The sequence below is a fragment of the Nicotiana tabacum genome, chromosome 18 (genome assembly GCF_000715075.1).
Source record: "Nicotiana tabacum cultivar K326 chromosome 18, ASM71507v2, whole genome shotgun sequence".
Lineage (NCBI taxonomy): Eukaryota > Viridiplantae > Streptophyta > Magnoliopsida > Solanales > Solanaceae > Nicotiana > Nicotiana tabacum.
This window is the reverse complement of record NC_134097.1, coordinates 106,504,916-106,531,649: the sequence shown is the minus strand read 5'-3', so window position 1 is coordinate 106,531,649 and position 26,734 is coordinate 106,504,916. Positions and strand designations below refer to the sequence as shown.

Genomic DNA, 26,734 nt, shown 5'->3' with positions numbered 1-26,734 from the left:
TCCAAACCAACCAAATCTAGCAAATTATTAATCAAATGATTCAAAATAAGCTTTAGAAACTATCCATTAATGAAAGAGGTTCAATTTTGATCAGTTTTAAAAGGCCAACAAAAGTCAACCCCATGTCCGCTTGGTTATAACCCGATATTCGGACCAAAATACGATTATCCATTCACCCCTGAGTCGGGTTATACGATTTGTTTCGAAGTCCGACCTCAATTTGAGGTCTAAAACTCAATTTTATAAAATTCTGAATTTTTACCCAAATCCCGAATTTCTAACATTGATGTTGAAATCTCATGAATAATAATGGAAAATTGGAAGAAAGTGGATCAGAGTTGCTTACCAATGATTTTGGGAAGAAAATTCTCTTGAAAAATCGACTCTAAAGTGTTTAAAGTTGAGAAATGGTGTAAAATGAGCTAAGTCTTGATTTTTTTATCTTTTACCCAACTGCAGATGTCGTAATTGTGATGTATTGTCCGCAATTGCGATTGCAAACATCGCAAATGCGAAGCACGGGTCGCAATTGTGAACCGTGCACCAAAAGTCCAGATGTCGCAAATGTGACAAAAATGATCGCAAATGTGAATATCCTACCTTCGCATTTGCGGCCAAATTCTTCGCGATTGCGAAGATGTTCTATGTTTGCTAGGCATTGCAAATGCGACCAAATGCTCGCAAAAGCGATGCTGGACAGTTAGCAAATGTGAGGTTACCCAATCCCAGACCCTGCTTGCAAATGCAAACTTTGGTCGCAAAAGCTAGGTTCGCAATTGCGAGCCGGACCTCGCAAATGCGAGATCTGTAACTGAACACCAGAAACCAACAGACTTCAAGCCATGCAAACTCATTCAAAATGCATCTGAAACTCACCCAAGCCCCTCGGGCTCCAAACCAAACATGCACACAAGTGTAATAATATCATACAAACTCGCTCGCGTGATAACATTACCAAAATATCATCTAAGTGTCTGAATCATATCAAACCAACTCTGAATTGCACGAAATTTTGCAGACAAGTTTCAAATAGCAAATCGGAATTATACCAAGTTTCAAAATTAAATATCCAAACCTGATATCCAAGAAATAAACCTACGGTCAAACCTAGAAAATTTTCTAACTCTCAAATTTCTATCTTTCGGCAAAATGAGTCAAATCAACCTAGGGACCTCCGATTCCAATTTCGGGCATACGTCCAAGTCCAAAATCACAATACGGACATATCAAAATTGTCAAAATACCAATCCGGGATTGTTTACATAAAATGTTGACCATGGTCACCTCAAGCTATTTTTAAACCAAAAATTACGTTTTCTTCAAATTTTTACGTAAAACCTTTTTAAAAAATGACACGGACCACGCATGCAAACCAAGCTTAAATGGTGCTAATGGAGGTCTCGAAACTCGAAATTAAGGGTTAGTACTCAAAATGACCTATCGGATTGTCACATTGATACTAGAGCTTATGTGGGATCTATAAGAATATATGAATACTTGATATTTGTTGTAAATAATGTATGAGAATAGATGCCTGATGATAGGCTATAATTACGTATTTTAGTCGATTATTATACTCTAATTTACTGCACTTTAGTTGAGTTTGCGCTTTAATCGCTAGTGTTTTGCACTAACGGTGTGTTTTATGCCCTGTAGGAGTGATTCCGAGCTATATAGATGTTATGGAATGAATTTAAGTGGTTTGGAGCTTTGAAGTCTGAGTAAGAGCTCAACGAATTAAGCTGGGATCGCGTTCGGGGATCAACGGATGATAAAACAACAAAACAAAAACTCGAAGAGGCATATTGCGCATTGTCTAGTAAAATAGACATAACTCTTTGCTCAGAACTCCATTTGGGTTCCATAATATATGGTTGGAAAGATAATCAAAGGGATACAACTTTCATGTTTTATGTTTTTCCAAATTCCAAACGGAACAGGGTGAAAAACCGCGGTTACGGTAGGATCGCGGCAGAACCGCGGCAGAAGACAGTCGCGGACAAATGAAGAACCTGAGAGGGTGTTTGGCCGCGGTTCCGGCGTAACTGCGGTGGAACCGCGGCAGGATGCGTAAATTTCAGGGACCAAAGTGCAAAACACGGGATTTTAAGCCCTAAACCCTATATTAAACCAAGGAAGCCGGCCAAGAAAAGGAATTGGACATATTTTTGACATAGATTTGACCTAAGGAGGCAGAGACACAATAGGAGCAAGGCTTGGGAATTCTTCTACAAGTTTTTTCTTTCCTCTTCCTATTTTTCATTGTTGGTTATGACTTTTATAATTGTAGTTTTACATACTATTATGAATAGCTAATTTGTTATCTAGAGTTTTGATAGAACCTTTTGTAGGATAAATTCTTGTTATGTTTTTATATAATTGAGCCGTAGTATAATCTTTATTTGTTCAACTACGTACTTATTGTAGTTAATTGAAGAGCTCTCAATTAGCTGTGCCTATTTAGTATGCATAACTTGGGAGAGAGTGCATATTTAGGTAATTGTTGAACAACACCACTCCTAGAGTATAGGAGGGATCTATAACTGCGGGTTTAAAGGCAGGATTAGGGATAACGAAGCCTTGGTTGCGATCTGAAGTGAGCTGTATCAAAAGCCAGCTAGCGTAGCTCGGGAGAGTGCGTCTAGTAAATTGTCGTGATTACTCGAGAGATATTTACGGTAATAAGAGTACTCATGATCGGTAGAGAATACTTAGGCGAAATTATAGAAGACATAGCGGGAAGGATTCCGACAATTGGGGAAATCATAACTCTAGACCTCCTTAATCTTGTCTCTAACTCTTAGTATCTTTAGTTGTTAATTTATTATTTTAATTTGTTAATCAATTAGTTAAACACAAGAATCTAAATATCTATAAGTTAGGAACTGTTCAAGCTTGTCTTCTTGGTGATAGTGAACAGCTGTAGCTAAACCTTAGTTCTCTGTGGGATTCGACTCCGGACTTGTAAACCGGATTATATTTGCAACGACCGCATTGTCCTTTTTATAAGGCATAGTTGGGTGTGATCAAATTTTGGCGCCGTTGTCGGAGAACTAACGGTGTAGCTGTAGGTGTACATATTACTAGGTTTCAAGTTTGAACTTTTATTTTTATTTTTTTGTATTTGATTTTTTTTATTTTATTTTTTCTTTTACTTGTTGATTAAAAAACATGGCATCATGGAATTATTAAAGTTTTGATGTTGGTAATTCTACTTTTAATCCTCCTTATGCATATTGTGATGAAAACCACCCTTGGCAAAATTATCAAAATATTTTCGAGAGCGAGTTTTGTGCACCAACTCAATCTTATGTGTGGAATGTGTGTGATATGTGTGGTGGTCAAGATGGTCACTTTCATGGTTGTGCCTATATTTCTTATCTTCCCCCAACCCCTTATTATGATGATTCTATGTTTTCTTGTGAGGATAATAGGAGCAAAGAACCCAGGTATGAGGACCTAAAAGAGATCGAGGATATGTTAAAGTGACTTACGAAATAATATGATGAGATACAACTGCGGGTACAAAGGCAAGGGGCAACTATTCACAACTTGGAGGCTCAAGCGAATAAATTAATTGAACCTGGTAAAGCGCAACAAGTTGACATTGTGGATAGTAGCCAATATGAGCAAGAACGGGCTGTAGAAATTTCCATATTACTCGAGGATTTAAAAAAATACGAGGATGAGCTAGAGGAGGAGGCTAGATTAGAACACCAACAATCAATCGAACTAGATTTTGAGGATGTCGATGTCATAGAGGAGATACTAGAGTCAACCAAGGATATTGAGGATACATATTTAGTTGACTCTATTGTCATTAGTGTTGAGAATGTAGACTGTCCCAATGTTCATGTAGTTGAGCGCATTGGTCCTCACTCCAAGCATTTTTCCATATTGTGTTTAGATGATGATATGAAAATAGAGTCGTCCGAGCCACTTGAGGAGTCAAGGAATGAGGAACAAAGTGCTTACATTTTGGAATTCTTCTTTCCAGAAAGTCGGGATTACACACCTCATCTAAAGGCCAAGAAGTGCAGAATACTGCATTATTTTATTGGGCCAGTCAGATTCGTTCCACCGCCCCATGACCATAATCATAAGCTTGAATCAAAACTTGGGGTTCAATTCATAAGCTCGAGGTGGAGGCAAAAAGTGATCCGCGTCGTGCCGCGACGTTAAATCAAGCGCTTGTTGGGAGGCAACCTAACTTTATTGCTTTCTTTTATTTATTTTTTATTTTTTTAATTGTATTATTTTTGTAGTGTCAATTTTTTATTTTCTAGGAGCATGTAAAGCAAAGGTATTGGAAGGATGCAACAGCAAACCAAATGGTTGGAACTAAGTGTGAGGTACCCGCACAAAGGACCAAGCTTGGGAGAAGTCTGAGTACCCCATGAGCTGTTAATGCTTCGGCCTTTGGCCTACCAGGGAGTTTCTTTTACCCTCTTATTAGTATGGTGTGCATTGGGGACAATGCACAATTTTAAGTGTGGGGTGAGGAGATTGTCTGGGTGACTTTCTATGCTATTTTAGTTGTGTTAGTTTAATTGAATAATTTTTTTTTAAATAGAAAAGATTGGACTTTTCCCGACGATGGATCTATTAGACAATTTTCTTGAGGGATTTAAGTCTAAAGAAAAAGTACAAAAAGATTTTCTTTTGTTAGGTAGTGTAATAATTCCCCCTTGGTTTTTCTTTAAACCACGGTTCTTTTCCAAGGGTTTTATTTGAACCGAGTGTAGTTAGTTTTTTTTGGGGAGTAGGAGTCATTGTGTTGTGTTTTGAAGTGAAGCAATATCTCTTGACTTTGTTATGCCTTGAGAATAGTGAGTACTTTGGTTGTGACGCTTAGGCTCAGTTTTTGACTCTTGTAGAAGTACCTTAAATTGTATGATCTTAACTTTGCTTAACTGCTTTGACTAGAGTGTCTTGATGATCCGATCTTGAGTGAGTCATGTGCCATGTGTGTGTAAGAATTTGTTATATTCTCTGCATTGCATTTGATGCCTAGAACTTGTCCCGTGTGTTTGCAAAGCGAAATAGTAGTTTTATTCAGTCTAGGAAGTGATATAGGTATTTCTTTGTTGAGCCAAATATGTATATTTTACCTACCTAATTGTTATGTATCATAGTTAACCCCTTTGAGCCTGTAATCTTGTTTCTTTGGCAACCACATTACAAGCCTTACCCATTTGTTTGAATTAACCATCTATTGAACTATTGTAACCTCTCATGAGAACTTGAATTGTTTATGAACTTTGTAAAAGTTAAAGTGTGGGGTGGTTGGTTTGGCTTTTGAGTGGAACTAATGAAATAAGGAGAAAGGGTGCACTGATTTGAAAAGCAAGAGCCTCTTGAATTGAAAAAGAAAAATAAAGTTGTATTGCTGTAAAAAAAATATATTCTTTGATAATGGTGACTCTTGATATAATTGGGCTTAAATAATTTGGGAGTTGATGTATATTGATGTGAAGGTGGAGTTTGGCTTGACATAAGTATGGGGTTTGAATGTTAAAGTATATGTATTAAAGTGATTAGGGAGGTGTAGTTACTCTTATATCTAAATGTATCATACCCGTCCCGTAGCCTACATTACAATCAAATAAAGTCCTAATTGATCCTAGATTGAATGAGCTCCATTAGTAGAGTAGTACACTACGGGAAAGCTTATGGTGCATCTTTTGTGGCATATGAATGTTATTTCTGAGAGTGAGTGAATTCTTTCTATCTTGAGTTCCTAAGTGTTCTTAAATTTTATTGTGTGGAACTACTCTCTTTTGTTGTGTGAGGGCACTTGATTCATGAAGGAAAGGTAATGTCAGTAACCTCTATATTAGAGTAAGTAGGTGAGTTGTGAATAATGCGTGGTACTTGTGAGTCAAAACTTGAGGTGAAGATGTTACTCTTTTGTGCTTAGTCTATTTTAAATACTCTTGGTGTGATGAGTTAGGAGAATTGTTTAAAAAGGCCGTGTCTATAAAAAAAAAGTGTAGTTTGATTGCTCGAGGACGAGCAATAGTTTAAGTGTGGGGTGTTGATGATAGGCTATAATTACGTTTTTTAGTCGATTATTACACTCTAATTTACTGCACTTTAGTTGAGTTTGCACTTTAATCGCTAGTATTTTGCATTAACAGTGTGTTTTATACCTTGTAGGAGTGATTCCGAGCTATATAGATGTTATGGAATGAATTTAAGTGGTTTGGAGCTTTGAAGTCTGAGTAGTTATCTTTCCAACCATATATTATGGTAGAGTTCTGAGCAAAGAGTTATGTCTATTTTACTATATATTATGCAAAGAGTTATGTCTATTTTGAAGTCTGAGTAAGAGCTCAAGAAATTAAGCCGGGATCGCGTTCGGGGATCAACGGATGATAAAACAACAAAAGAAAAACTCGAAGAGGCATATTGCGCATTGTCTAGTAAAATAGACATAACTCTTTGCTCAGAACACTATTTGGGTTCCATAATATATGGTTGGAAAGATAACTCAAAGAGATACAACTTTCATGTTTTATGTTTTTCCAAATTTCAAACGGAACAGGGTAAAAAACTGCGGTTACGGTAGGACCGCGGCAGAACCGCGGCAGAAGACAGTCGCGGACAAATGAAGAACCTGAGAGGGTGTTTGGCCGCGGTTCCGGCGTAACCGCGGTGGAACCGCGACAGGATACGTAAATTTCAGGGATCAAAGTGCAAAACACGGGATTTTAAGCCCTAAACCCTCTATTAAACCAAGGAAGCCGGCCAAGAAAAGGAATTGGACATATTTTTGACATAGATTTGACCTAAGGAGGAAGAGACACAATAGGAGCAAGGCTTGGGAATTCTTCTACAAGTTTTTTCTTTCCTCTTCCTATTTTTCATTGTTAGTTATGACTTTTAGTATTGTAGTTTTACATACTATTATGAATAGCTAATTTGTTATCTAGAGTTCTGATAGAACCTTTTGTAGGATAAATTCTTGTTATGTTTTTATATAATTGAGCCGTACGTTCTTATTGTAGTTAATTGAAGAGCTCTCAATTAGCTGTTCCTATTTAGTATACATAACTCGGGAGAAAGTGCATATTTAGGTAATTGTTGAACAACACCACTCCTAGAGTATAAGAGGGATCTATAATTGTGGGTTTAAAGGCGGGATTAGGGATAACGAAGCCTTGGGTGTGATCTGAAGTGAGCTGTATCAAAAGCCAGCTAGCGTAGCTCGGGAGAGTGCGTTTAGTAAATTGTCGTGATTACTCGGGAGAGATTTACGGTAATAAGAGTGCTCATGATCGGTAGAGAATACTTAGGCGAAATTATAGAAGACATAGCGGGAAGGATTCCGACAATTGGAGAAATCATAACTCTAGACCTCCTTAATCTTGTCTCTAACTCTTAGTATCTTTAGTTGTTAATTAATTATTTTAATTTGTTAATCAATTAGTTAAACACAAGAATCTAAATATCTATAAGTTAGGAAATGTTCAAGCTTGTCTTCTTGGTGATAGTGAACAGTTGTAGTTAAACCTTAGTTCTCTGTGGGATTCGACTCCGGACTTGTAAACCGGATTATATTTGCAACGACCGCATTGTCCTTTTTATAAGGCATAGTTGGGCGTGATCAATGTCCATGCTATGGAACTCATACATTTCAAAATTATTGACATTCATTAGCAGCAAGTGGGATTTCTTTCATTGATAATTGTCTTTATTGTTTTTAATCCATTTATTTTCTTTTTAAATTTTTTATGATGTCGAATTTGTTAAAGCTTGAATCTTTGGCACTTTGACATAACCGGAAGCAACTTTTTTATGTGGGTGAATTAAATAAACTCTAACAAAAGGTTCTATTTTGAGCTCGTCTCTAATAGAAAATCCATATCATTGAACAAAAAACACTCCATCTATATCTATTTACATGACAATCTTTCTATTTTAGAAAATACCCAAATGCTAGACACAACTCCCTTAATAAGTTACTCAACTTATTGTGTTTCTTGATTTTTAGGTTCTTTTAACGAGAGTTGATATAATCAATAAATTTTTAAAGCTTCAAACTCCTTTAGGTTCTACTTCTACCTTTTCTTCGCTAAGTTCTTCTCAAAGTAACCCTTAGTATTTATAACCTCAGACATGTAATGACATTTTTGTGATAATAAGAGCTGACAATGAAGGTAAAATAAAATGCTTAACATTTAAAAAAATTCAAATATAAAAATGCATCGTTCTTTCTTAAACATACTAAAAAGAAAAAAGTCCACTAACTTTTCAAAAGCTACGAACCCGTAGAAATCAGGTGCAATTGATAGTTGAACTTTTGCTACTGTATCATACCAAAACAGGAACATATAGAATTTGCGGAGCTTTGTCTAATCAAGTCCATTTTCTACTGCTTCTGGTGGAAGTTCATTGAGATCAAAGGAATGCACTCTTTGATGATCACCCTTTTCAGCACGTAATTTGTTTGGCCATATAAATTGGGACGGAGGAGGTATCATTTTTTCTGCATTGGAAGATGTACGAATAATGTGACCGTAACCCATCTTCCCTCTTTTCCCAACACTACCCCACCTTGGTAAAACATCTTTAAGATCCTCCTCTAGTACTTTGCGAAACGCTGCAGGTACCTGTTCCAAATCGGACACAGAGACGACAGATTCAGAATTTAAATTTGATGAGAAAGGAAGTTTCAGATTTTTTCTACCCCTCATCTTGTACAAATGGATTCTTTTGTGCCCTCCTAAAGCTTTTCCATTGCTGAACTCTTTCTCACAATAAGGACACACGTGGCGTTTCTTGATCTCCCCTTCTTCTATCTCTATTGGCCTCGTCAACTTCATATCCAAGTCCTTTCTACTCTAATATCAAAGAGAAACAAGAAACTTTTTGTAAGACTTATAAAAATTAACATAAGATAGAAATTAAAGCATATGAAAATTAAGTTAAAAAAGACGGCAGAAGATAATAAACCTGGAGTTAACCCTAAGTTTTTCTCTTCTTTGCCAGAACCTCTCAGATCTGGACATTATTTGAGTGCAAAAATAAAAGCTACTAAGTATATAAGAAGGAAGAAAATAATGAGATTGATATGTGAAGGAGATAACAAAAATCTAGCAAATTAGGAAGCATTAAGTAGATGTTACTAATTAACTAAATAATGATAACGGATTTTACAATGCATGCAATCTTTAATGGGGATAATATTCATTGAAGTCTTAATGAGAAATCTATCTGACTAAAAGTGTAGTTTTTGGTTTTGCAAATTTTGGTTTAATTAAGTCTCTACTTTCACTTTTTCTTTTATGTTTATCTCAAGATAATTATTAATTCGCTTCTTTGCTTTTCCTTCTTTTATATTTAGTATTGGTACACGAATATATAGGAGAATTTGACATGCACATGATAAATTAGATATATAAATGGTCCGACGCATATTCAAGAGATTTTACTCGTTGGTGTTTGTGGACTTTTGTTGCCTTCACAGAGCTTTTGGCCTAATAAGTTAGAACTGAATGCGGAAAATATGAAAAAATATCTCGTAATATTAAACTAGAAAATAGATTATGCTCATGCGAAAGTTTATTCGTTATAAAATCTTTGGCGTCAAAGTGTGGATTTCATATAGCAAAAAAAGGACGTGCTATATCTGTAACATACGAAATATAGTAAATATTGTAAAGGCCGAAAACCCTCTCTTTACTCAATGAATAACGCATATTCTCTTTCAATCAACAAAATGAGAAATAGGTACGGTGAGAAAGGAAAAAAAGAGGTATTTACTAAGAAAATTACGCCGTTTCTTATTCTATTTTCTGAATTTTGAAATTAAATTAATTATTAGTTTGACAGATAGAACCATGTAGGCTTATGGATTAGTTGCATACATGGTTAAATTTGTCAGCACGTAGAACCAACGCAATTCGCATGTGAATATTTTGTATTATATTGATTATTTGACATTAGCAGTATATGTCAATAATTTGAAGAGAAATTGACATACATATTCGTGATAAATTACTACTAGTATATATGAATGGTCAAACCCAAATGTAATTTACTATAGATTTAGCTAAAAAATTTACACAGTTTCATATTCTATTATTTGAATTGTGAAATTTGATTATTTAATATAACAGATGAACCACGTAAGCTTATGGCTTAGTTGCTTATATGGTTAAATTTGTCAGCATAACCGATGTCATACATACAAGTGTAAATTAGTTCATATCATGATTAATTATTTAACATATCAGTATATGTCAGTTGATTTAATTTATATATGAGTTAATTAATATACGATAACATACTCGTGAAAAATTAGTTTATATGAATGGTCAAACACAGACTTACTATTGAAAGAGAAAGAACAGATGTAATTAATTACTACAATTTTAGTAGGCAATCTCTTATCCTATTTTTGAATTGTGAAATATAATTAAATTCTTTAGTTTGACAGATCGAATCAATGTTATACATGCACTTGTAATTAGTCAGGAAGTCGTGGAGTCGTAGGTTAGGAGGTAGTTGAATCTTGTCTTACTTTGTACCTTTGTGAACCTAGTCTGGTAGGGCTTTTGTTTAAGATAGCTAGTGGCAATATCGTGGCTTACTATTTTCTTTTTTCGGTGCAGGACCTATTTACTAGCCATCGTTTTTGCTTTGCATTTTTTCTTCTACATTTTATGTTCTTATTTTTCTTATGATCTCTGTAGTGAAACTAATATTGTCTTCTTTTGTCTTTTTATTCTCTTGAGCCGAGGGTCTTTCGGAAACAACCTCTCTACTCCTTCGGGGTAGGGCTAAGGTTTGCGTACACACTACCCTCCCCAGACTCCACTAGTAAGATTTTACTGGATTGTTGTTATTGTTGCTACATTGTATAGTCGTCATAAAAACTAATAGCCAATTTTTTTTTATTTTTTGTATATTAATATATAATATAAATAATTAGTGTATATAAAATATATATTTGATTAGCGATTGTAATTATTTTACATCAACCGGCCCTTAATTATTTGGCATATTGGATTAACGTATCAAATTTGGAATGAAAATAATATCAACATAAAAATATTAATATCTAAATCTCTATGGATTTGCTCTCAGGCCCACAAAGAAGTTAACCTTTGGGATTGAGAGGGGAGAAATTCAAAAATAGCCAGATTTACAAGTGATAATTGAAAAATAGCCATAATTTCAAAAGTAATCAAAATTTTTAGTCACTTTTCATGTAAAGATAAATTTAGACGACAACACTGTTCAAATTCGAAAAATATTCCAGTATAATATACTGAAATTTATTAGAACTCCAACATATTATAATGGAGTTTACTGGAACTTCAGTATATTATACTAGAGTTCTAGCATAATATACTGGAGTTCCAGCATAATATACTGGTCCAGCATAATATGCTAGAAGTTCATACACAAATGATCCAATTTCCAGTATATTATGCTGGAACTTTCCGTGCGTTGGAGTTCCAGCATAACATGCTGGAAGTTCATACACGTGCACCAATCTCCAGTATATTATGCTGGAACTTTCTGTGTTGCAGCAAAATAGTGGCTATTTTTCAATGACTTTGCAAACGCTGGCTATTTTTCAATTACCAGTTCGAAAACTAGCTAGCCGTGCTATTTTCACGATTGAGAGAACAATATGAGTTTGAAAAGAAAAGAGAAAACAGATGAGGGTAAGTCAAAGATATAATTAACCAAGTGAAAAAAGATTTAATCTCAGCTGGATTAATTTTACAAAAATATATATTAGTGGGAATTGGAGAGGAAAAACATGGGTAGTATTGTCATCTAATTAAAAGTCCTGCTTTTGTTTGTTGTACCATGTTTACTAAAATGTAGTACCATTGATCGTAGTCCTCTGCATTTTCCGGAATTTTAGTGTTATGATTTGCATACTGGAGACTTAATTTCATGTATTAGTAAAGCTATTATTACCAAAATCAATTGCTTATACTGATACCTTTTATAAATATGACTTAATTCATTTACATTATTGTAAATAAGGACAAAATATCGTTTATTATAAAAATTTCTATATATTTGTGTTTTCATTGTGGAGACGGATCATTTATAGACAATTCCATTCAAATATTCTCACAAGAAAAGTTAAAGAAAAAGAATATGGCAATAGTTTGGATTTCTAGTACACAAAGCGTAATGCTTTTTTTGGCAAACCAAATAAAAAAGATATATGCTAACAGATAAAGGAAAGTATGATTATTGAAATGGACAAACGGTCCCAAAACTTATTTAAAATTGTGATAGTCAAATGACCAATAATTGACAATCAATTATTTTTAAGAAATATATATTTTTAGCCGCTCTAAAAAATAATAGCCGATAATATATATATATATATATATATATATATATATTCTTTTTTTTAACAAATGCAATTAATTTCGGCCGAAGGCCAACTTTATATTTTGCCCCCTTTTTTGGGTGAAAAGTTCATTCAGATGGTAAAGAGCTACTTTTATTATAGGAGTATCAAAACTTTAGAAACCATGAATGGTAGAGCACAATACTGACTTATTTTATTTTGAAGACTAGGACGTTATAACAAGCAAACAGAAGATTTCATTAGGACAAAAGAAAAAAAAAACAGAAGATTTCGATCAAAGACATAAAGCTGAGGACAGATTTAGTCGTAGACTAGGATACAACAACAACTAAAATCGAAGGAGTACATTTATTATCTATCGAATTTCGAACCGTAAGTCATAATACTTAAAACATTTTGTTTAAAAATAATTAAGGAGGGATCACAGGATTGTGCATCGATCTCTCTTACGGCTTTTCCTTCCGTTGCTCTGTGAGATTGAGTAGGCTCTTTTACTTTCTTCAATCCTCCTTCGCCGCCTGCTGTAAATAATAAAAATGACATGACTTCATGTGAATTAAGGAGTTAAATTTTCTTGGCGTTTTAATTAAAGATTTTACTTATTTTGGACCGGAGGGAGTATCATTCTGAAAGAAAAGATGATAAAAAGAATATTCAAGAAACTAGCACGGAGAAATATAAACGAAAAAAAAAAGTTGAAGGAAAAAATTGGGAGAAAAAAGGAAATAGATGAAGAAAGGAAAGAGACGAAGATTTTGCTAATTTAACCCTTTGCAAGAACTATATAGAATTTTTATGAATTTATAGGTATACTAGTTCCTCAAAATAAAAACATTTAGAAAGATATGTTATAAATATGTTTAGTAACTTACAAAATTTAAAAATACTACCTCAATTCAATTTTTATGTAGCAGGATCCGAAGTATGAAGTTTAAACTATTTAAATTTTGGTGTGAATTTGATCATAAATTCTTTAATATTTTAAAATTAAATTTACATATATAAAAAACTAAATAAAAAATTACTTTAGGTCAGAAGAGTTTCAAATTTAAATATTTTAAAAATCATGTTCAAAGAAAAGCCTTTTTTAATTCCCGAAATAATAATAAAGTAAAGTATATTTCAACGTATAGAATGATATGGCACATTTCTTCATATAGTTGGCCGCTGTTTTGCCAAAAAGTATTCTCTACTACCCTAAAAGGAGAACCCAACTCAAAGCGAATAGTATCTCTTTAGTTCAACAAGTATTGAAAATACTAATCGAGTTAGTTTTGCGTGAAACCTAACCTGATGTGAAACAAAAGCAATAATTGTCAGATTCCTTTCTCCTTTTTATTCTTTTCTGGGTGGGAAGTCCAATCTACCAGGAGGGGAATAAATGTTGTGTTGAGTGCTCACTTTCCCTTCTATAATCCACTTGTGTTGGGACAAATTTAGCTATATTTGTACTGAAATGAAATGTCACTTTTTCTATCAAAATGTTAGTAATAGATTCTATTTCCACTATAAATGCATTTGGATAAAGGGAATTTGTTCGAAAAGGAAAGGTAAAGAGATTTGAAAAGAAAGTAAGATCAGTACAAGTCATCTTCTTTAGCAAAAGCTTCATTTGGGACATTGCCGAGAGCAATAGTTTCCTTTCCCGTTTATTTATGACAGCACTGTCCGAGCCAACTCCACTGGCCAATGATTAGACAGATGAGAAGAAACTTGTAAATGATCTTCAAGGTTTGTATCCACTTTATTGACCATTAAACCAAACCTAGGTGCATAATTTCCTTTCCTTTCTGTTCAAATTAGTAAGCAGACAACATAAATACTAAACTTCTTTTCATTCCTTGCCATTTTTTATATAACACGAACCATACTCGACGCACAACCTTTTGAGTTGGCTTAATGGCCACAGGTCCAATCTTGATGGAGGTCAAGCTCAACATTCCACAAATAAATGGAAAGGAGGCTTGAAAAACAACCTCAACATAACTTCCGCACCTTAACTCAAAATTGTAGATGGGACAAGCTTTCTTTATGCCAAAGAAGAAAGCTTTATGATAAACCCAAAAGATAGGCGCGCAAATGATGTTAAGAGTATAACCATATAAGTCTCCTACACCTACATAATCTTAGACTACCCTGATACGGAGTATGTGGTTCGTCCAAGTCTAGCGAAACACAAAAAACTACTTGTAGAATAAAGACAAACACATGTGAAAATATAGATGAAATTACTCATTCAAAAGGGAGGAAAAAACAAAGACATTCAAGGTTCCCACAATTGTGGTAGGTTTAATATCAAATGTTGAAGAAAATACCAATACTTACTAACAAACAAGCTACTAATATAGGAAGGGAGCAAAAAAGCATATACCAAAGAACATCATTACGAAACAATGAGAATAGAATAGGCAAGCACCCAGACGAAGCTAATAAGCCAAAGAAGACATCCTAACCAGAAATAGAAACCTCATCAGACTTATCCGCCGTTCCTTTTTGTTGTACTTTAATTTTAAAGATTAAGTTGGATTCTCACTTGGCCATCATGACCTTGACGAATTCCTCATAGTTGATCTGCCCGTCCCCATCCACGTCAGCTTCACGAATCATCTCATCAACCTCTTCGTCTGTAAGCTTCTCACCTAGGTTTGTCATGACATGACGAAGCTCAGCTGCTGAGATAAATCCATTCTGATCCTTGTCGAACACTCTAAAAGCTTCTTTGAGCTCCTCCTCAGAATCAGTGTCCTTCATCTTGCGAGCCATCAGGTTAAGGAACTCAGGGAAGTCAATGGTCCCATTCCCATCAGCATCGACTTCATTGATCATATCTTGAAGCTCAGCTTCGGTTGGGTTCTGCCCCAATGACCGCATCACGGTTCCAAGCTCCTTAGTAGTGATGCAACCTGCAGCGTGGTTGCACATGATTACTAAACATGTCTAGTTTTAAGAGCTTACAATACTAAAGCTGGTTTTCCTTTTCTTTTCCTCTTGTTTCTATGGACATGGGAAATAGGCTTAACATCAACCTTCCAACAGTTTTTTGTTCTCTAAGCATACCAAAGGGAAAAAAATGAAAACAAAGGAGCAGCAGAAACACAAGTTTCATCATGATTATAAAAGCCTATGAGTGATCCCAACAGCGGAAAATAAGCATCATTAATGCAGCATCCCACACTTCAATCTTAGTAGAGGGACAATTATTTCCAAACAGAAAATGGATATCAAATAGGCAAAATCACTTGAACTGAAAGAAGTTGAAAGAATCAATTGTTTCAAGGGCCAGCAGCTACTCATATTCGAGTCCTAACTATTGCTACCCACTATAATCTGCTATCTTCTCAAGTTGCATATTTATCGACTGTGGACATTTACAGTCACATATATAAAATTCCAAACTTGGATCTTTCTCTAAATAATCTATTAATTGCTGAATAGGCACACACTGAATAGACTAGAATGCTCTTTACCAACAAGGTAAAGCAATAAATGGAAAGTAGTGAAATCCACAATTACAAACAAGTTACCACATGGAACAAAATGGAGAGAATCCATCAAGAAACAAAGCCAAAGAAATCACAATTCACCAGTAGAATCCACCAACTAGGAAAAAACCAAAATAAAACGATCGACCTATTTAACTGATTTAACATATATGTAACCCCCAAAATAACAAATCCTCAAGCTCAACTACTAGGAAAGATCAATTAAGGAATTCAAGATATAGAAGCCACAAGTTTCACATAGATCCATGTTCACATTCATTTCTATCAAAAATCAAATAAACAAAATTGAAACAACCAACTAAAGAAACAGTATCTCGCCTACAATTTTCACGTAATGAACATCAAAGCTTATAATTAGCTGCAAATCATAGATCACAAAACTGTCAATCGAAAGCAACATTAAAAAAAGGGCAAAAATAGGAATGGATCTGAGAAAAGAAAAAGAATTATTAAAAAGGGGAAAGAGCAGAGGCAGACCATCGCCGTCCTTGTCGAAGAGGCTGAAGGCTTCTTTAAACTCAGAGATCTGATCGTCAGTCAGCTGATCCGCCATTATATCTTTTGATTATTTAACTGGAAATTTGAAATAAGGGAAGAAGAAAATGTGCGACTATGTGTTGTATGATATGAAGAAAAATGGGGAAGGGAAAGAGGAGTTAATATAATGGTCCGTCCAATATTCCAAAAGGGTGCATCATCATCATGGTGGGGTGGCCGAGCCCGAGCATCTGATGCTTATGCCTTTCTTTTCTCTCACTGAAAATAATACTACCAAGTCTTTTTAGTCAACAAGGGAATACAATACTCTATAGTGGCTAGTTTGGTTGGTTAGATATTGTAATAATCACATGGGTCCTATGGTTTCGAGTATAAGAAAAAAGTTACTCTCTCCGTTCACCTGGGCACAAAGTTTAAGAAAAAAATGAAGACTTTTGATATTTGTGGTCCTAAACAAGTCAAAATGGGGCCCAGAGTATTTGTGTGGTTATAAAAGGTTCTCATTAAGGGTAGAGTTGTAACTTTAAGCTAAATTGTTACCAAATTTAAAAAGAATTCATTCTTTTTGAAACGGACCAAAAAAGAAATAGGTTCACATAGACTGGAACAGAGGGTTTACTAATCATCTTATAGAATTCCGTATTACTTATACTATTATTTATAAAACATTTAGTTTTTGGTTTCAAATTCTTTATAGTAACTAATAAAATGTTTGGTTTTCTTTAATAAATATATAGCATAAATAATGCAAAGTGTAGTAAAAGTTGTATTACTAATTTCAGAGTAATTTATACGAAGATTTATGAAGGATAAGAATATGTCTTACCATACGTGATTTTTAAAAGTATCTAAAGATACAAATGTCCTTAAAATAGGCCATTTCTACCTAATAACAATCCATATATTATAATTTACCACATAACAATCTATGCATTATAAGTAATCGTATAACAATCTCTACATTAATATATTTATCACATTAATAATCTATGTCAATGCCTAACTAGACTGCTATACGGACGATACATACATTATTTAATGCATGTACATATGTTTGGTTCATCATATTAAAAATCACATATAAGATGTATAAATTGAATCTCAAGCATGTGTTTACGATTATATCCTTGATTTTTCAATGGCATTTTATACAGTGTTGATTACCTATCGGAATTAAGAACAATTCTAACAAACTGAAAATCAGAAACGATGAGCACAAGCATCAATTGTGTCACTTTGTGTATATATGTCAAATATATTTTTTATACATTATATTAAGTTAAATATTCTGAGTGAAATTTTTGGCTTCATCATTAGTTGTTTTTTAACATTAATTTTCAAATTTAATGCTACTTATATTATAAATAGGTTTACACCCGCACTTCAAGGTGTGCTAGAAACATTATACACTTATTGATTGTTTTTAAACATTAATTTTCAACTTTAATTTTACTTATATTATAACTTGGTTTACAGCCGCACTTCAAGTTTTGTTAGATACACATTATACACTTATTTGTTTTAGATGCAAATATTTTTTTTTTCTTTTGTAAGAATGGGTCAAATAATCATTTCGTGGAAAATAATAAAAAAAGAATAAATATTTTATGTTCCTCGTTACATGATTGAAACAAAAAAACGTGTGACAAAATCTATAGGAATTTCATATTATAAAATTTTTAAAAAAAAAAAAAAATCAGTGTAAAAGGAATAGCATATGTTCTGTGCAATACTAGTACTTTTGCGCCTTTCATGTCATAAAGCGAGCACACTTGGACTTCATTTTTCCTTCACATTCACAACATATCTGAGGATAAGGAATACAAGAAATTGCGAAGTAGTAATGCTGTAGTTAGAGGTGTAAAAAGAAATCGACAAATCGCACCAAACCGATAACCCAAGTCAAATTGATGAAAAAACCCGACTATGCTTCGGTTTAATTTGGTTTGGTGTTGGAAAAAAAGCCCGATCATAATTAGTTTGGTTTAGTTTTAACTAAAAAAAGTCAAACCGAAACCAAACTAACCTGACATTACATGTATAGAAATTTTAAATTTATGTAATACATAAAAATACTTTTTGTAAAGTAATTTATAAATATTTCTTAAACTTTTTCATAGTTTATCTTTTAACGTGCTATTTTCAAAGTTGGACCTAGAACTTTTGAATGCTCCAATAAGTTTTATAGCCCATAAATATTCTAAACCAAAATTAAATCGATACTAATACTAACAAAAGACATTCAATTCATTACTAGGAATGACAATCTATTTTTTTGTTTTGCAATGATTTAGATAAAAATGCATAACCTATTTTTTTTTTCTTTAGCGTTAGTCATGTAATTGATACTCCCTTATTAGTCTATTTATTTTAGCATGACTTAGTACTTTTAGATTATGTTTATATTTTTATAATGGCTTATTAGTTAGTAATATTTATTTTGTACGATTCTATTATCTTTATTGTTGAATATTATAGGATAGTGACATGACAAATTTCATATTTTGAATTATTTTCTTGAGAAACACCTTATATATTTGTATCTTACTAGGATTAAAGAAATATTTGGGGCAAGAGTTAAATGTTTTGTGCTATGAAGACTTTAACGGCGAAAAAAACGAAAATCCGAGAAAACATGAAATTGAAAAATCCAACTTTTGTTGGTTTGGTTTGGTCTTTAGATTTAAAAACCCGTCACAATTGGTTTGGTTTAGTAATTGAAAAACCCGAACCAACCCAGCTTATGTACACCCCTAGTTATAGTGATTTGAAATATGCATTAAAATATCTATATATATTTGGTTGTAAACCTAGTTATTATTGTAAATTACTTGAGATTGTTGTAGAAGGGGAGTTTTGTCATAACTGGTAAAGTTGTTGCCATGTGACCAGAAGGTCACGGAGCCGTGGAAACACCCTCTTGCAAAAATGCAAGGTAAGGCTGCGTACAATACACCTTTGTGGTCCAACCCTTCCCTGAACCCTACGCATAACGGGAACTTAGTGCACCGAGCTGCCCTTGCTTTTGTCTTTTTCTTTTTTTTTTTCTAACTTGAGATCGTTATAGGAACCCATAAACTTCAAATCCTGAATATGCCTTTATTAGTGGCCTTATTTTTCCCTACAAACCTCACTCCCGCTGTTCTCCTTTGCACCTTACAAAGGAAATAGGACAATTCTGATAGTCCAAATAAAAAGCTAAAATCTGCATGTGGATCTTGCTTTTGCATGCATATTGACATCAACTCCTTTTACATCCGACGTACAAAAATCCCCAGGGCCTTGGGGGAAGGGGCGGGAGCGAGAACTTAGAAGATCACAAAAAAAAATTCCAAAGCCATGCCGAGAATTCACAAGATGTTCCACTGCTAGGCTTGCTTCCATGTATAAAATGCAGTGCTAATTCCAGTCTTCACCATGACATACTTCATAGACATGTTTCAGTGGATGTCTTCGTGTGGTTAGTTGCAAAAAAGTAAGACTGCAGGTGCATCACTTCTAGCTGGACTCAGCTGCCCGAGAAAGAAACTCAGCGTCTTTCCAAGGTATGAATGATTCCTTGTGGGTGAGATTCTAGCAACCACCAAATGAGAAAATACACGACTAAATTTGTCAGTGAAAAAATTAGCATGCAATAAATAGAACATAGCGAAAAAACAGGTTGCTGACTAAATCATATGACGGTTACAATACAACAACAATATGCCCCAGTATAATCCCACAAGTTGATTAAGATGATTATTGAAATTCAAGTATCGGATTTATATGGTTGAGTGCTCATCCTGAAACTACTTGTACTAGACAAATGGGATCAGCACTCGGGTAAACACATAATCCTTATATTCAACCGGCGTATGAATACAACAATTTCAATTCTTCTGAAGCTTCAATGGGACGAAGTTGTTAATTACCCAAATTTTCTGATCACGTGAATCACTCGAAAGTTTAAACATAGGTCACTGCAGAACTAGACAAGATGCAAAAGGGCAATGGTGTTTTGTCTTCTCATATTAACACATTGGATGTTTCTCTGAAACTTAGTTCTAATTATTCATAATAAAGAAAAATCATTCGCTGGCATTGGCTACAGAAGCACGACACATGGTAAAGTGTTTTATGTTTTTTGCTAGTTCTGAATTTGTCATCAATGTAATCATTACCTAGTTTAGTGAAAATGCATAGGAAACTAGCCCAAACAAGAGTTTAAACTGAAACATTGTTACTTTTCATAAGGTGAGGCAATTAGGTACTTGCTGATTTCATAAACCTCATCATTCATTTGTTAATGTTGTTAATAAAAGGATTACAATGTTAGTCCTTTTTTTATCCAGAATTCAAATTCTAACTAGCAACTTTAAGGTCTCGAGATAGCGTTAAACCTTGTATTTAAAACATACATCCATGTAACAGTATCTTTTGACCAACAACCTTCTTTCATTGATTAGCAACAGACAGGTGGAGGTATATCAAGAACCCAATCCAAAAGGAAAACATCAATGTATTCTGCACTATTGTGCTGAGATGAACCACTCACCTGTAACCAAAAGAAAAAGCCACGCAAGATCTTCAACTTTTTCCTATTATCATTATCAACTTCTTTAAGTCTTTTTTGAAGGTCTGCAGGTATAATTTGAAACATGTACTATCATGTAACGACGGTATAGTGAAACTAAAGTAAAATTGAGGAAGCACAAAGTTTGAATGACTTCATAGTGCCGAAACTGCAGAGAATTCAGAGAGAGAGCCCACAAAAAGTAAGATGAAGGTGAAGATTGGCATTGATCTGAATACATCAAAATTGCAAAAGTAAGAAAAGGAAAATCTTCTACAGCAGTTAATGTTTCTAGCAATCGACAATGCCCAAACATCCCAAACAATCCAAGAACAACTAGCTTTCAACAAAGAGCTCCCATTGTTTCAATAGGCGAACTTTTACGCAAAACGTGGATTTTTGTAGTTGAAGGAACAATGGAACACAACTTACAATATAATCTGGTTTCCTTTGTCACTCAACTAGAAATGAGCTAGTGTTTCTATGCCTTTGGGTTCCAATTCCCAAGAGAAAAGAAGAGAAGGGTTACTCCTTGATGGACATACAAGAAACAATATTTTTTTATCGTTGGTCTATTAATGCTAGAATTTCAATCCCCTTATCAAAAATAAAAATGCAAAAAGTTCAATCTATGGTGCACTAGTTGCAAATGGTCAACTTATCATATAGTCTGGAAGTGATACCCTAGATGGTAAGCTTCATAGGAAACAGATTGTTTCTGAATTTTAAAATGGAAAAAAAAAGGGATTAACTGCAGAACGACTTCTAAATTACAAGATAACATTAGTCCATCTTTTTTTTCTAGAGTGGTAAGACTGGTCCTAAATATAATCAAGAAACAAATTTTAAGAGATTTCTTGACAAAATCCACCTGAAGCAGGGCAGCCCGAAAATGAACCTGGAGCACTATATCAATATTTCAAACCTAGCGAAGCATGACATTTATGATTCAAAGCGTGGATGTAAAAATGTTGGAGAAAGATAATAAGTATTGAATTTCATCCAAATATAGAACACAGTTTTTTTGCCATCAGTAAGATTCCTCAATATGGTGCATATTAATGACCTAAAACTTTTGCAGCTTGACAGACACTGGCTTCAAACGTAATAAAGGTGAAATATTCTCGTATCTTTATTGAAGATGTTCCGAGGGACGAGGATCTCACTCTAGTAAAAGTACAAAACTTTGTGAGAAACTAACAATTGGGGCAGCTAAAGTTGAAAAAGTATTCTTAGTTTCTTACAGTTCATAATTCATAATTTTCTCTATTTCTTTTCCTTTCCATAGTTCATCCACAAGTGTACTGTCCTACACTTCACCATGACAATTCTGAAATTTGGAAGGCTGTAAAAACATCCAATAGAAAAGCATGAAACAATACAATGAAAGTTTTCGCACCTTCCCTGGAGCAACTAGTCAATAATCAACCTAATTATGCTATGGCCTGCAGGTGGTATAAATGAACAGAATTCCATTAAATCTTTTTGGATTTGTCATCCTTTATACTATGGTGACATCTTACAACATTTTGTACTATTCTTTTGCATTGACACCATACCTTACAGAAACTAGCAAGACATCCAAAGATGAGATCAGATACTACAAAATGTAAAGTGTTTTAGATAAACAAAGGAAGTTACTCCAAGCCATTTGAGTTCAATGACAGATGACAACCATTATCCAAATATTTACTAACGTTTGAGAGGATATAGAATTCACCTGAACTGACATATGCAGCAGAAACTACGCGAGGTGCAGTGCTACCGAAACTTTGAAAATACTGGAAATCATACAATTGAGACGATGAAAAGCTAACTTACAGGATGTTGACCTTACCTTCATGGTGATCCAGATATGACTTTCCCATTTTCTGTGTCCCATAAAATTTCACTTTCCCATTACGCAAGTCCATATGCTTTAGCACTGGTTTTTTAGCATTAACATCACTCCATAGTTCTTCATACTCATTTTGATCGTAAGGCTTCTTCAGAAGATCCATGACTTTCTGCCTGAACTTAGACCGCACATTTATCTGTGGATATGTATCCTCGATCTTAGTATTCATTGAAGCTCATTTAAAAATACAAGTATCATGAGGAACTATTTCCAGAAACTTGAAACCGAGCAAGTAAAGGCGAAAGAGAAAATAGGGAGGAGAAACAAAGATCGGAAGAACATACTCTCGTGGTGTTTTCTTAAAGAAACTGTAAGGTTAAACCTTCCTACCTTGTTGAGTGTACCACTATTGTTGTAAAGGATTTCGACGTCATCTTCCACGGCTTCATATTCAATAACGGTACCGCTTCTTAACAAGGCTTTCAAGCCCCAATTCTTACATTGAAGATTTTCCAGGATTAACCTATAATCTTCCTCTACATCAGATGCTTCTTCTTTGCCTGTGACATTAACTGATTTACTCCCTTTTTCCATCATCTTCTCCTCACCTGACCTTATCTTAGTCTCCGACTTGCCCTGACGCTTGGACGCACCCTGTTTTTCCGTGCTACGCTTCCGGCTCACAATCCCAAGTTTCCTCTTAGAAATAGGATCGACAGGCTCAAATATTGCATCCACGTCTCCCAAGGATTTTATGCTACTGAGCAAATTTTTCTCATCCACGGGATCCTTTTGCATCTCCATATCCTTCTGTTTTTTCCGATGCAAACATTCACACCCATGATTACACCCACACTCGTTTTCATACTTTATGAGCACAGGAACGCCATCCTCTGAATCAACTTTAAGCACATATGACTTTCCATCTGGCTTAGCATTAGCCAAAAATATCTGGTACTGCGGGTCAGCTTCATCCCCAACCACATCAGCACTGCCATCATGTCCATGTTCATTTGTGTATGACTGAGAATTTATATCATAGTTGTAGAGAAACTTTAAAAACTCGGCATAATTTTCATCAACATTCTGTGATCTTGAAATATGTTGCACTAGACGAATATTATCACTAATATCTAATTTCGGTTGTTCACACAAATACTCCGCCGAGACACCACAGCTCCTCAATCCTGGCCGCCCCATTTATAATGGAATTCAGTTCCAACAAACGAACAGCTCACAACAGCAAAACCACTGCTATTTCACCCCAATTCCCCTCATAATTCATAGACAAAAAGAGATTCAATGAACTTCATAAATTTCACCATCTAGGTGAAGTGCAAGTATTCTGCTGAAAAATCCAACCATTAGTAAGCAAAAGGAATAATCAATGTCCATAAAAAAACAAACCATGGAAAAGCGAAAGGAATATAATCAATGGCCATGGATTCAAAAGACATGACATGAAAAAATTAGACTTCAAGAACTTGTGTGTGTACGTACATATATACATATTTATATGCGTGTTTGCGTGTACTTAAACAAACTCTTCATTGCCTTGTCATACCAGCGTCAGATGGGTATGACATGGGTACCGGGACTCTTTACTGGTACTTCCAAATAGACTTACAAACTCTTTAAAAGTTGAACATACTCGTACTACTCCCTCCGTTTTAGTTTATGTAAACTTTTTCGCTTTTCGGAAGATAATTTGACTAATCTTTGAAGCAAAAGTGGATTAGACTAAGCCGATATTTTAAAGTTAAAATCCAAAAATTATACGAGAAGTACTATAAGTTGCAATTCTTCTCATGTCAATATGATGAAAAAATACATTCCAAAATATTGGTCAAAGTTTACAAAGTTTGAATCTGGAAAATGAAAATATTCACATAAACTGGAAGGATACATGGTACCTTCCACTAGGACATGTATGGGATAACTCTGAACCCTGGTATTCCATAGTTTTACCTATCATTAACCTCGACCACACGGTTGGATGCACAATCATCTAAATACTTTGAAAGGCATTTTATCCAAGGTTCACAGACTCAAACGACGAAAAAAAACTAGAATCCAAGAACTCAAGATGTGTTGAAAGAAAAGATAAATCTATAAAATCCCATAAATGCGAAGTAAATACCATACATCAAACGGATAAAAAAGGCTATCCACAGTTTTCCACCAAAGTCAGATGAGCTATCCACAGTTCTTTGGGCGTTCTCTTACTTTAATAAACAAATAAACAAACCAAAATTCTGCAAACGTGCAAAAAACGAACAAACGAAAGGCATGGTATAAACAAATCAATGTATCGTCTCAAAAGGAAAATCAATGTATGTAATTTGGCAAACAAACAAACACACACACACACACACTAGTGAACAAACCCAAGTAATAAACTTGCAGTTACCCAAAAATAGAGGGACAGGAGCAAAGAAGGGCGAAACTTACAGTGAAAGCAAGTAGAGAAAAGAGAAACAGAACCCCCACAAAATCGCACAAGTGTAAGGATGAAAAAGACAATTACTGGCGGAATTGAGTATTGTCCTATGAAAAGCCGTCCTAACTTCTTTTTAATTTCTTTCTTTACTTCTGTAGTTCTGTTATTCCTTTATCTTTTTATTTCTATTTACCTTTTAATTATTGACTTCAGCTAGTTACGAAGATAATCTTTATATTTCAAAACAACTTATATAATGGAAATATTTTACAAATTAATATTTGTGTAAGATTTTTATTATATGGGTTTACTTGTCCATTTTTATAGTACAAGTAGCATATTTCTTGTTGAATTTATTATTGGGGTACTTTACTCAATATTTAAACCACCTATATGGAAAATCAGATAAAATCCTTTTGTATATGATTTCCATTTATATTATGGCTTCTAGTACTTGGTCCTGAAATAGAGAGGTATATATTTGTGTTAGGTTTTCATTATATCGGTGATATGATATAGATAAGAATGAATCAAATTATCGAAAGTATAGGGAAATAAATAAAAAATTGAATGTTTTTCTTACTTTGTCTCTTTCACAAGTATAACCGTCAGAATAGCGAATTGGTGAAATTACTTTCTGCACTTCTCTTCTACTTTTCCAGAAGTTAAGGTATAGCTCTAATTATTTCTTTTATTGTTTCTAGTATTTGTGTCTGTCAATCTATAACCTTTTTATTATCTGAAAATATTGAGTCCCACGCAGGTGGGAATTAACAAATGGGTCTCTGTATGATCTTAAAAATCTTCGAGAGCTAACTTTTGAAGTTGAGTTAGAATTAAGGTTTATTTTTTTAATATGATATGAAAACTCAGATTCATTCCAATTTACCTAATGTTAGCATTAGCGAAGGTGTTGAATCTCACATCGAGTGAGACTTAACTAATAGATATTTTAAGTAATTCTTGCTTCATGAGCTAGCTTTTTGGTTGAGTTAGTCTAAATATTTTCGTTAAAAGAAAAAGATACCAACCATTTCTTTTATTGGCCAACAGAATGAACTGTCTTTTTCATTCAGTTGTTTTACTAATCTCATTTCTAATTCGTTTTGGTCACTGCACTTAATCATTTTCTGAGCTGCCAATGGCAATCTGTAACATCAATATTTTTTTCCGGTACCTGTATTGGAGTCCAACTATATTAGGATTCGCACCGCATAAGGCCCCATTCGAGAGGAAGCGTTCCCTACCAAGGATTTTTTCACACTCAGGACTCGAATTCGAGACCTCAGGTCAGGGGAAGAGCAACTTTATCCGCCGCGTCACATCCTTTGGTAGTACATCAATGTTTGCTGTCTTACATGTTTTAGTTTGTTATTTAAAAGTTTGGTAGTTTTTTCATGATTATTTAAACAAAATATTTATTCGCATCTACCCAATTACAAAATTGCTTCTTAAAAAATTACATGGCTGTACTTATGTACATTGTCTATTATCGAGCTACACAATTTTGTGTATACCTTAATAGTGTACAACAATAAAATAGCTAAATTAC

At 34.3% G+C, this 26,734-nt stretch overlaps 2 protein-coding genes across 9 annotated transcripts; both read right to left on the bottom strand.

The window, feature by feature from the left end:
- Positions 1–12,664: 12,664 nt before the first annotated feature.
- On the bottom strand, positions 12,665–16,603 carry LOC107813260 (calmodulin-7). Of its 4 annotated transcripts, none has more exons than XR_001654287.2 (4): positions 16,333–16,603; positions 14,886–15,255; positions 13,643–13,803; positions 12,665–12,873 (listed from the first exon to the last, which is right to left on the bottom strand). XR_001654287.2 is itself a non-coding variant. In XM_016638504.2 (3 exons), the coding sequence occupies exons 1-3, from the start codon at positions 16,406–16,408 to the stop codon at positions 12,774–12,776; spliced, it is 546 nt and encodes a 181-aa protein (XP_016493990.1). In that variant the 5' UTR covers positions 16,409–16,603; the 3' UTR covers positions 12,665–12,773. The 4 variants fall into 4 exon arrangements, 2 of the variants coding, with proteins under 2 accessions (XP_016493990.1, XP_016493991.1); XR_012702227.1 differs by having other exon boundaries at positions 12,665–12,870; XM_016638504.2 differs by lacking the exon at positions 13,643–13,803.
- Positions 16,604–19,444: 2,841 nt separating this feature from the next.
- Positions 19,445–25,331, bottom strand: LOC107813259 (uncharacterized). 5 transcript variants are annotated; one of them, XM_016638499.2, is made up of 5 exons: positions 25,194–25,331; positions 23,133–24,090; positions 22,743–22,938; positions 20,888–20,970; positions 19,445–19,926 (listed from the first exon to the last, which is right to left on the bottom strand). In XM_016638499.2, the coding sequence occupies exons 2-5, from the start codon at positions 23,940–23,942 to the stop codon at positions 19,852–19,854; spliced, it is 1,164 nt and encodes a 387-aa protein (XP_016493985.1). In that variant the 5' UTR covers positions 23,943–24,090; positions 25,194–25,331; the 3' UTR covers positions 19,445–19,851. The 5 variants fall into 5 exon arrangements, with proteins under 5 accessions (XP_016493985.1, XP_016493986.1, XP_016493987.1 ...); XM_016638500.2 differs by having other exon boundaries at positions 23,133–24,087; XM_016638501.2 differs by lacking the exon at positions 25,194–25,331 and adding an exon at positions 24,888–25,161.
- Between the last annotated feature and the right edge of the window lie 1,403 nt (positions 25,332–26,734).

What these genes read in the sequence shown, in the direction of transcription:
- LOC107813260 (XM_016638504.2), bottom strand. Translation starts at nt 16,408, where the DNA reads ATGGCGGATCAGCTGACTGACGATCAGATCTCTGAGTTTAAAGAAGCC. An exon ending in CTTCGACAAGGACGGCGATG is followed by an intron (nt 15,256 to 16,332) that starts GTCTGCCTCTGC and finishes ACCACGCTGCAG; the next exon opens with GTTGCATCACTACTAAGGAG. An exon ending in GTCAAGGTCATGATGGCCAA is followed by an intron (nt 12,874 to 14,885) that starts GTGAGAATCCAA and finishes TATTATTTACAG; the next exon opens with CAGGCGGCGAAGGAGGATTG.
- LOC107813259 (XM_016638499.2), bottom strand. Translation starts at nt 23,942, where the DNA reads ATGGGGCGGCCAGGATTGAGGAGCTGTGGTGTCTCGGCGGAGTATTTG. An exon ending in ATAGTGGTACACTCAACAAG is followed by an intron (nt 22,939 to 23,132) that starts GTAGGAAGGTTT and finishes ACATATCCACAG; the next exon opens with ATAAATGTGCGGTCTAAGTT. An exon ending in ATATCTGGATCACCATGAAG is followed by an intron (nt 20,971 to 22,742) that starts GTAAGGTCAACA and finishes TTATACCTGCAG; the next exon opens with ACCTTCAAAAAAGACTTAAA.